General features: G+C 49.1%; 1 protein-coding gene across 1 annotated transcript; it reads left to right on the top strand.

Annotated features, from left to right (window-relative positions):
- The first annotated feature begins 7,569 nt into the window (after window positions 1-7,569).
- Adra2a (adrenoceptor alpha 2A) lies at window positions 7,570-11,369 on the top strand. The gene is made up of 2 exons (XM_057779975.1): window positions 7,570-8,219; window positions 8,312-11,369. Exon 2 carries the CDS (start codon window positions 8,604-8,606, stop codon window positions 9,993-9,995), a length of 1,392 nt encoding a protein of 463 aa, XP_057635958.1. The 5' UTR covers window positions 7,570-8,219; window positions 8,312-8,603; the 3' UTR covers window positions 9,996-11,369.

Below are 11,369 nucleotides of genomic sequence, written 5' to 3'. Positions count from 1 at the left end.
TCTGTTTAGGTCTGTACCCCATTTTTTTTTTTATTGGTTATTCTTTTGATGTCAAGTTTCTTAAATTCTTACACGAGGAACTCTTAAAATTCAGCATAACAGGATGACTGATTTAAAAATGGACAATTTAAAATGGACAGCTCATGAGATATGTGGGTGGCAAGGGAGCTGGAAGGAGCCATGGGCATCAGTCACTAGGGAGTTACAAACGAATAAGAAGCGTCTCGTGCCTACTGAAGCATCAAAAAGAAAACTACCAATGGTTGCTGATTGCTGGAGGAAATACAAAATGTACAGTTACTTGGGAAGATGATAAATTATCTGCAGGTAGCCTCCAGCCCCAGCCACCCTGACACAGCACACTGCTTTCCTTGCTTCTTGCTCTTCATCCTGCTGCCAACGCTTCCCAAGACGGAAATGCTGGGCCAAGGGGGTGAAAAAGTAAAACCAAGAACCTCTCTCCTTTGGAGTCTTCCCTCATTATCTGGCCCACAGAGGACCCTTGTCTAGCTCCCTGGCCACAGAGATGGAGTTTCTCCATCTTTGTCATTTGCTCACACCTACCTCTGAGGACAGATTTGGGGGTGAAAGGAAAAGGCACCTCTCATGGGTTTCTTTAATTTTTGCTTTTTCTTCCTAGTCTGCTTACTGTTTATTTTTTAGAAAACTTTTGTGTTTCCCAGATGTTTTAGTTGTAATGCTTAGTGTATGTCACTGGGATATTTGGTGGCTGTTGCAGGATTTTGAAATATCTCTATTTCGTCTCTTATTTCCACTTGATTGGACAAAAAGTCTTGAAGTCTGACCTTAAGAGTGTTATCATTTCTGGATTTTTTTTTTTTTTTTAAAGATAGGATCTTACTAGTTAGACAAGGCTGGCCTTAAATTCAGATTTGCCTGCCTCTGCATTATGAGTGCTGGGATTAAAGGTTTGTGTCTCACTACTTTCTGTTTTTCAGAAAAGCTCAGTTATATTTTGAATATCTTCAAGTCCAACATAAACTTTCCTCTCAGCGTTCTTAGGGCAGACTAAATTACGTTTTGTGTGTGATTTCCATCAGTGGATCCTGCTCACTGAGGTGCTGAGTAGTTTTACCATTAGAGCTCTTGCATTCATTTATTCCAGACAAGGGTTGTGATTGTACAGAGTAGAAACCAACTGGAAGGGTAAAGTGAGGAGTTGTGTGGGCTGTGGGCTTTGGGGTCACTTAGACTCAAAGGAAGAGAAAGAAGGGACCTACCACTCTGTTCCACAGCTGTGAAACTGGACACGGAACTGGGACAGAAAGTAGTGGCTTCTTCCCTAGGTGTTGAGACTCTATGGCTTCTTATATCTATTAACCTGTGCTTTTGCTTAACCCTCTTTTCTTTGTTAGGGGAGGGAAGAGAGGAGGAAAGGAGAGAAAAGGAGATCAAGAAAACAGAGTATGAACCTGCTCCTTAGTGACCAGTATGGAGTGCTGTATCTACCTTGCTCCAAAGCCATCTCTGCCCCTCAACTGAACCAGATGTCATTTACCTGTATCAATCTATTTTCTGCTCTGATTTCAGTAGAGTTAGCGCTGGTGGAGTTAGTTTGTGGAAGGCACCTTGGAAGCATCAGTCTGTTTATCCAGCTTGTTTCCTTAGCTTTATCAGCTGGATTTCCCTCTTGAGTTTCAGAATTGACCAGTGTTTGTATTTCTTTTCTGGTGTAAGGAGCCGCATGCATTTCCTCCTTTATTATCAACAGTTCAGAACATCAGCGTTTACTCTCTTACCCTTCACACACAAACCTAACAAAATGTGTTAAGCCTATTAAAATGTGTTTCCCACTTGGATGTTTATTTTGCTTAACTTTATATTTCTAGTGCTGGTTTATTAACAATCCTTGCTAAGACTGACAGATTGCAGGATCTATTTGCATTGGTTCCATGAATATTTTGACTAATAAAGAAGATAGCATTGCTATATAAAAAAAAAGATACCTAATGTATATTTTGTAAACATTAAACCAAAGTCTGAGCTGAGTATTTCCTATGCATTCAAACATTTAATCTCCATTTAAAAGCATGTGTGAGGTGTATAAAACTATTTCCTGTTTTCCACATGAGGAAACGAGGACTCAGAGAAGTCAAATAAATAGTTATTAAATGTCAGAAGCAGGGCCAGAACTTATTTTACTCTCAAGTTCAAAATATCAATGTCTTACTTGAATTGCTACTTAGTACCTTTCAGGCAGGAGTTTTTTTTAGCAAGGAAGGGTCTGTTTTTGGTGGTGTTGACTAAGGAGAATGGATAAAAGATAATTTAAATAGTCATAGTAATAGTTATAGTTAGATTTTCCTCCCTCCCTCCCTCCCTCCCTCCCTCCCTCCCTCCCTCCCTCCCTCCCTCCCTCCCTCCCTCCCTCCCTCCTTCCCCCTCTCTTTAAACACGCTTCATGCACATTGTCTCCATGGTTTCCTTGAGCAAACATGAAGGGTGACTCACTTTACCTAATTAGATTAATGGAATGTTAGTTTAAGAGTTATTACTGTCGGTGACAAATGTCTACTTTGTACTCCTGGGCTGGTGCGTCTATCTCACCTGTCAAGTGTGAGAACAAATAGCCACTGCTCCCCATAGTCTAGTCAGGGGTTGCTCTTCCTCATGTGTTTGGGAAAAGCAGGGTCATTATTGCTCAGCTTGTTGGGGTGGGGCAGGCACTTATCTGAGGACTGTCCCAGAACCCTAAGGTAGGTGATGATATGCTTTGTGTGTGCACACAGCTCTTGAGAGTCACTCTAGTGGAGATACAAACACCTGGCTTCAGTTTCCAGGCCAGCACAGGGCTGCCTAATGCTTTAGAGAGCGACAAAGGCAATGGTAAGGCTTATTTGGTTTATCAGCAGCCGCAAACATCTGGCATCAGACATGACGGATGGTGGAGGCACCTCCACACACACCCCTGGAAGAGGCCTTTTCCTTCTGGCGGCTGTCAACTTGCAGTAACCATAGGATGCTCACAAGCTTCAGCACAGGAAAAGTATGATGGAGGAGTTAGGTAAAAGCTCAGAAAAGTGATAGACTTCCTCTAGTGAGTCCTGTCTCCCCTCTCATCAGCAAAGATAGTGAGTTGACAGATGTTTGTGATTCCAGCTGTGTGCACAGCCTGAGCAGTAGTTGAGAACATTGTGTTCTACACCTGCTCATCATGTTCAGAAGGGTGAGAGTGTTGGTTAAGTTACCATCTCTCTGGGGGGAGGTGTTGGGTGGCAGATTTCTATTTGAAAGCTTTGACCCTGCCTGGGAGTACATGCTAATAGGTGTGCTGGTTTTTCCTTAGACAATCAGATCTTCTAAAACAACAAACAAAACCCCAAACCAAAGTAACAGAGGTCATAATGGTGCTCTCCCCACTCAGCTCTCCATTTCTGTTAAATTGAAGTTACCATCAAGTTAGTGGGTTAATTACTTTACACTGATGTAAGCAAATTTCTGACAGAAACCACTTCCTAGGCTCGCAGTTCAGGGGTTTGGTCCACAGTTACTTAGCCCCATGCCCTTGAAGGGAGGGATATCATGGTAGCAGTGCGAAAGGGACAGGGATCAGGCATGCTCTTCAGAGGCATGTTAGGCTCCTTGTTGTGGCCAGAAGCCCTGCAGGGAAGGAAGGGTTTATGCTGGCATATAGTTCAATAGAAAGGAGTTCATGGTGGGCAGCAGGAACAAGACTGCTTTCCTGGTCACATTACCCACAATCAAGGAACAGAGTGAACAGGAAGTCAAGTCAGGCCCAGCTGTAAAACCCTAAGGCCTACCCCCAATGACCCACATCTAATGAAGCTCCACCCCCTAAAGGATCCACAACTTGCTAAGCAGTACTGTCAAGGGGGGGGGGCAAGGGTTCAAACACATGGCTTGGGCCTGTGGGAAGCTTTACCAAAGCAAAAAGGCATTTCTCCCCCATCCCCCGTGACTTCCTTCCTTCAGCTAAGTCTCTCATTTCTTTGCATGGCTACAATCTTCCAAAAGAATGCTTCCAGCTTGAGATCAAGCTGTTGACACAGATTTTTTAATCAGGCTTTAACAGTAGGACTGAGAAACCAAGGGACATTTGGGTCTTGTTTGACATTGAAACTCAATGTAATTCAAGGACAAACATTGTTTAGCTTAAGTAACATTCACTTTTTGGCAAATCATCTAACTGACAGAATTTGAACAGCTCTGCCAACTTAAATGTTCTTGGGGGAAAAATAAAAATAAAAAAAAAACGAATATATCCATGAATTAGTTTGTGTGTAGCTGGATCCTGATTTGGGACTGAAGTAGTAGCCATCTTGGCAGCCTACCTGTGGGCTAGTTGTTGGTAGCTCAGTCAGATGTGGAATTCATTCATCTCATGAGCATTTAGAAGGTGGTTAGTGTGTGCTATCTGTAGTGCTTAGTAAATTATTTATGTTAAAAATGCTAGTACTAAGACCCCACCTCAATCCTAGTGAATTGGCATTCTCAAGGGGTCTGTTCCAGAATATTTATTTGGTGGTCCTGGGCGTGGAACCCAGGGCCTCATCCAAACTAGACATCCCTACCCCAAGAAATGTGATTATAAGCATCCTTCTTCAGGAGTGCCCTAGTAATAAAAGGTAAGCCCCCTGTGTATATGAGTGTGTGGGCCTGAGCCTACTGTGTGTGTGTGTGAGTGGGTGTGAGCCTACTGTGTGTGTGAGTGTGTGGGCCTGAGCCTACTGTGTGTGTGAGTGTTTGGGCTGAGCCTACTGTGTGTGTGAGTGTGTGGGCTGAGCCTACTGTGTGTGTGAGTGAGTAGGCCTGAGCCTACTGTGTGTGTGAGTGAGTAGGGTTATTCAAGTTAATACTGATACCCGGGAGAGGAAGGATTCTCATCTCTTTATGCTCTATATCAGAGAGCATGAGAAATGTGCAGTCTCCCATAGACTGTGTATGATGCTGTGTCAGGACAGCGAGCATTAGATGTAGAGGGAGTGACACACTGCCCCACATGTGCCCTGCATGCCCCCATCTCCCGAGTACTGGGTTACAGGAATGCACTGCTCCACTCAGGTTGTACAGTGGTGTGAAGGATTGAACCCACGGTTTCGTACATGCTAGTGAAGGACCCCCACCCTGAGCAGCACCCATAGCTCAACATTCTCTGGATGAGTCTTTGCCGGTCTTCTGAGGGCACAGCCTCAGTTGGTGGAATGGTGGTGGAAAATTCTTGGGCTTACATTCAGGAATCAACCCAGTAAAAGGCTGACAATGTACTTAGCCTTTCGGACCTTTGTTTTCCCCATTTATATAAGCAAATGATTGAACAAAATTTTATATATATATATATATATATATATATATATATATATATATCTTATAAGCTGCTTAGCATTGTGCCTGGACTGTGGCCAGTGTTCAGATGTGGTATTTTGGTATTTATTTTTACTGATAGTTATAGACCTTCATGGGTATGTCCACGGAGGGATCTCCCTCAAGCACCAACTCTGCTGTGTGATCTGCTTCAGCTCCCGTGGGGTCTGCACCACCACTCTAGAAGTCTGCACATCTGAGATCCAGGCTGTGATTCTCAACCTGAGCTCATTCTTTTTTTGTAGCTTTAATTGGCTTTATAAAAATCTTCACATAACCTGTCTCAAAAATAAAAAAAAAAAAACTTCACACAATTTGGATACTTCCTGCTGCCCACTTTCAGTCACATTTCCAAATGAACACATTTGCAATGTCTTGCCAAGAGGCTCAGAGCAGAGATGTAGGAGACGACAGGGAACAAGAGTCTCAACAGAGAGGGGACAGTTAAGTTAGCCTTCTTGGTTTTCTTGAGAGTCTGAGAAAGTCTCAGCAAGAAGACAGGAGCAGAGGCTCTCTACTGGGGGAAGTATTGGGGAGTAAAGGTGCTGAACTCAAGACACATCTGAGAAATACTTAGCATCATCAAATACCATGTTATTGGTCAGGGATGAAACCATCAGCTGGAGTTGGAACTGATGGCCAAGGTCATTCATTTAGCTCACAGTCCTCAGCCAGACCTGAGCCTGCACGGTAATGTCAGAGTTTGGAATCTAGGCTTGAATGACAGCATATGGCATTTGATTTGGTAACCTCTGATGTACGACAGATGTTTCTTTAGGTCGTATGGCCACCCTATTGACATTTCCTGCTCGCCTGCCTTTGCGATCTGCCTGCAGCTCATCTGGAGTGCAGATGGCACAGTGAATCCTGCGCTACTGACATCCAGCATGCTTGGAAACCTCGATCAACTCCCATGCTCCTACATTCTAATCAGAGAGAGCATGTAAATTCCCTCTCTTCCTTGGCTAGCACTCTGCCCCCACCGAAAGATGTTGTGCAGGTTGTGTGTGTGTTGGGGTGTGAGGGAAAGGTACATGTAAGTGGGGTAGAGTTTAACTTAAAATTTTTTCTTTTAATTGTACAAATGTGTGAGATGCTGTATGTTAATTCAGTATTATTCACAACATGTAGTGACCAAATCAGGGAAGTTAATATTTCTATTTCCATAAACATAAAAAACATTTTTGATTAACACATAATTGTGTACATTTGTGGACTACAGTGTGATGCTATAAGACATGCACACAAAATGTACCGATTTAAACAGCATGATTAAGGCTTACATCTATTGATGATGTCCTGACGCTCCTCTTTTCTAGCTCTTCATAAAATATCTGTGCCTCAACAAATGCTTAAGGGTTCCCAGCAGTTTAAAGCCAACAGAGAGGAGGGTGCAGGATTCCCTCACCATCTGTAGAAGGTTCGAGCCTCACTCTCGTTGAAGGTAGACACATACAACGCGAAGATTTCTGCAACATGATACAGTGCAGTTTAAAATCTTGGTTCTTTTTGTTTTTTCTATTTTTCCTATTGAGCTTAGATCCAGATTTGCCCCAAAACAGAAGATACAGGAAAGGACTAGAAACTGGAGCCTGGAGCTTCAAGTCGCTGCCCAGCCGTGACGTTCGGTGGCCAGCAGGTGTCAGTGCGCTCTCGTTCTGTCACGGCTCAGGGCCTACGCCTCCAGGACCCTTCCCCACTGCCGTTCAAGGGGGCGCAGTGCAGACCCCAGCCCACGAACGTCCCGCAGATAGCTCTATGGCTGCAAGGATATGTGTCTTTCTCTTCCCCAAGTATGAATAAGTCAGGCCTGGTCCGCTCACGCGCTGGTGTTGTCCATTCCGCTTCAGCGGTTCCATAGGAACCTGCACATGCTTATCTCTCCAGGATCCCTTTCATCCCGATCACCACCAGGAGCACCTGCCTGGCTGGGGCGGGGCTGCTTCGCCAGCGACCCCTACACGACGCTGCGGCTGCGTCTCCTAATTCGGGTCCCAGCACCCTGGTACCCTTTACTGCTAGAACCCAGTTAGATCGGTGTACTTCTGGGTGTTACTGTCTCCTGGCCCGCCCAGAGGAGCTGCGCGGCCAACTCCCAGCAGGGGCCGCTCCCCACTTCTTAGGCTCTCTCTTAAAGCCCCTAGTTCACGGTACCCGCCTTCCCAAAAGGCCAGTATAGCCTGCGAGGCAGCACTCTCTGGGGTCCGACGCGGGTGCGGGCTCTAGACCTGAGTAGGGGAGGCGCGAGGGGCGGAGGAGGGTCGGCTTCCCACGTGGGGGCTGACGCTAGCTGCTCGGCAACGCCGGCTTCATCCTGGGACTATAAAACCAGTGCACAGTAGAGCGGCGGAGCAGCGCTTCTGTGCAGACGCCCAGCAGCCGGTGCACGCCGCCCAGCCACCCTAGCGCCTTCAGACCCAAGTCCTGCTAAAACTCCAAAGGTCTTCGGACCCCGCCGGGTCTGCTGCTCTCAGAGCCCACCCAGCTGGCGGTTAGCAGCCACCCTTGCCTTGGCCGCGGCTTCAGGAGAGTCAATCGCTCACCTAGCTTGGCCCTGAGGACTGGAGGGGGTGCCTTCATGCGGCCCCCACACCCTTCATCCTGCCGCCGCCGCCCCCCGAGCTCCGTGTGCTGCGTCCCAGCCCCAGCAGGGCGCACAACTTTGGAAGTCCCGTGGCTCTCCAAGAGGAAGCAGAGTCCGCGCCCTCGCCCGGGGTCCGGCCCAGCCCGCTCCACCGCACCTGGGGGGCAGCGACAGAATCGGAAATCGCTTCGAGGATATAAGAAGACCGACCTAGGACCCTGAGCCCTCACCAACACCCCTCGGCTTCCTTTTGGGGTAAGACTTCCTGCTTTCTCTCAGCTCAAGAGTCAAGGTATAGATGTCTATTTAAATACATTTGTATAATTTTCTGACATCTTTCCAAGTCATCAGGCCACCGATGATTTCTTTTCTTTTTTCTTGAAGAATTAAATCTCTAACCGCCAGCTGGCCCTACTCTATCCTGCCTCTTAGAAAAAAACTTGGCTGTGTTTGGGGAACTGGAAAAGAGAAGGCGCCCACCCGGAGCGGTGGACCAGCCCGTGCCAGTTCGCGGGCACTAGTCCATGGACCACTAGCGGTCCCCCAGCTTGGGCCTGGGCTCCCTATGTGAGGCACGGCGGGACGGTCCACGCGCCGGAGGAGGAGGAGGAGGACCCACGGACGCGGGGCCGGAAGGCAGCTGGCAGCAGGCCCAGGAGAACCGGCACCCGCGTTCATGTTCCGCCAGGAGCAGCCGCTGGCCGAGGGCAGCTTTGCGCCCATGGGCTCCCTGCAGCCGGACTCCGGCAACACGAGCTGGAATGGGACTGAGGCACCCGGGGGCGGCACCCGGGCCACCCCTTACTCCCTGCAGGTGACACTGACTCTGGTGTGCCTGGCTGGCCTGTTGATGCTGTTCACGGTGTTTGGCAATGTGCTGGTTATTATTGCAGTGTTCACCAGTCGTGCACTTAAAGCGCCCCAAAACCTCTTCCTGGTGTCTCTGGCCTCAGCGGACATCCTGGTGGCCACGCTGGTCATTCCCTTTTCTTTGGCCAACGAGGTTATGGGCTACTGGTACTTTGGTAAGGTGTGGTGTGAGATCTACTTGGCTCTCGACGTGCTCTTCTGCACGTCGTCCATAGTGCACCTGTGCGCCATCAGCCTGGACCGCTACTGGTCCATCACACAGGCCATCGAGTACAACCTGAAGCGCACACCACGCCGGATCAAGGCCATCATCGTCACCGTGTGGGTCATCTCGGCTGTCATCTCCTTCCCGCCCCTCATCTCCATAGAGAAGAAGGGCGCTGGCGGCGGCCAGCAGCCGGCAGAACCAAGCTGCAAGATCAACGACCAGAAGTGGTATGTCATCTCGTCGTCCATCGGTTCCTTCTTCGCGCCTTGCCTCATCATGATCCTGGTCTATGTACGTATCTATCAGATTGCCAAGCGTCGCACCCGCGTGCCGCCCAGCCGCCGGGGTCCGGACGCTTGTTCCGCGCCACCTGGGGGCGCCGATCGCAGGCCCAACGGCCTGGGCCCGGAACGCGGAGTGGGCCCCGCGGGCGCCGAGGCCGAGCCTCTCCCCACCCAGCTTAACGGTGCCCCGGGGGAGCCCGCGCCCGCTGGGTCCCGCGACGGGGATGCGCTGGACCTAGAGGAGAGTTCGTCGTCCGAGCATGCCGAGCGGCCCCCGGGACTCCGTAGACCCGAGCGCGGTCCCCGGGCCAAGGGCAAGACCCGGGCGAGCCAGGTGAAACCGGGAGACAGTCTGCCTCGGCGCGGGCCTGGGGCTGCGGGGCCTGGGACTGCTGGGTCCGGGCCTGGAGAGGAGCGCGGTGCCAAAGCGTCGCGCTGGCGCGGGCGGCAGAACCGCGAGAAGCGCTTCACGTTCGTGCTGGCTGTGGTCATCGGCGTGTTCGTGGTATGTTGGTTCCCGTTCTTTTTCACTTACACACTCATAGCGGTCGGCTGCCCCGTGCCCTACCAGCTCTTCAACTTCTTCTTCTGGTTCGGCTACTGCAACAGCTCGCTCAACCCGGTCATCTACACCATCTTCAACCACGATTTCCGCCGCGCCTTCAAGAAGATCCTCTGCCGTGGGGACAGAAAGCGCATCGTGTGAGCGAGTGGGATGTGCCCTGCTTACAGACGCTTGTTCGATGCAGGGCCCGGGCTTCGAGGGGGCGCGTCTGTGCATGCAGCCCCAGCACTCTGAAAACCAGGACCTACCTGCTCCATGTGTTATCTAACTAGGAGGGAGCCCCGTGGTCTTTGAGGGCACCTTTTGTTACATGTGTAAAGTTCTGGCTGAGAGGGACACATGCGCCTTTTGGTGGTTGCTTCGGTTGCTCCCCACCCACAGCCATTTTCTGGGGGGGCTACCCCGATCAGTATTGTTTCCTAACGACATTGCCACGCTCTCCACCAGTCTGACTCTCCCAAGGTCTTCAGAGCAAGCGCAGTACTAGAGAAGGCACGGCTGCCAAAGGGTTAATGAACCAAGGTTTCCTAGCTGGGGCTAATTACCACTCCCCCCCACCCCCCTTTAAAAAATTATTCAGGGCAGCCCTGCCTGCTCTCCCCACCCCCACTGTAAATATACATTATTTTTGATATCATACTTTGAAGTCTTCAGTGTTGGCATTGGTGTGATGTTGAAATCATGGCCGTGGAGATGCTCTCCAGTGGCTAACCTGGTCCAGACCAAGCTCCTTCGCGAAGCAAGCCCTTTTCTAGTATTATGTCGCTGTCAGTGCTTTTTACCAGTAACTGGTGACAGTCCCTCGGACACAGACCTGCTTTGAGATTCCTGACAGGGAAAGGGTTTCTGTTCACTTTCCTCCCCCTCCTCCCGCCCGTGCCTGACAGCATAATTGCCTTTTCCTATGTAAATATTAGAGCGATGGACCAAGACAGAAGGAAATGAACCTTCCGCCTTGCATCAGCCCTCTGTATGAAGCCATTATCTTCTGAGGCACCACTTGCCCCAGTAACTCACTTTGAAACCGACTCTGTGGATTCCCACTACTCTGGGGCCAAGGCTTGAAGAAGAATATGTATGTTTCTAGATTGTATGTGTGCAGCCCCTCCCCCAGAAAGAGCCATCTAAGAGGGAATCTTTTAGCTGCTGATTTTAGCCACACAGGAGTGGAAATTATGTGGAAGAAACAAACCTGATACAATTTGCACAAGGTAAACAGTGAGAAGACAAATGGGCCTGCCACACTGTACAGTGCCAACCCCAAGAGCTCTTAGGTAGGAAAGTGTTCCCTTCCCCCTGCTTTTCTGGCTGAGATCATGTCACTAATGAATTGCCAGAGTCAGGCAGGAAGGCAGAGACCTTGTGTTTACAGCAGGGTTTCTACTTATTTTGGGTGGACAGGGAAGGCCTGTGCTCTGATTTAGAAAACTAAATGTCAGCACTTGTTGCTTATGACAGTGGATTTTTTTTTTTTAAAAAATAAAGTTTACAGATCAAATGTGAAATAAATATGGA

This window comes from Chionomys nivalis, chromosome 8 (assembly GCF_950005125.1).
Source record: "Chionomys nivalis chromosome 8, mChiNiv1.1, whole genome shotgun sequence".
Classification (NCBI taxonomy): domain Eukaryota; kingdom Metazoa; phylum Chordata; class Mammalia; order Rodentia; family Cricetidae; genus Chionomys; species Chionomys nivalis.
This window is presented reverse-complemented; position numbering and strand designations above follow the sequence as displayed.

Coding starts and splice junctions, on each gene's coding strand:
- Adra2a (XM_057779975.1), top strand. CDS start 8,604: ATGTTCCGCCAGGAGCAGCCGCTGGCCGAGGGCAGCTTTGCGCCCATG.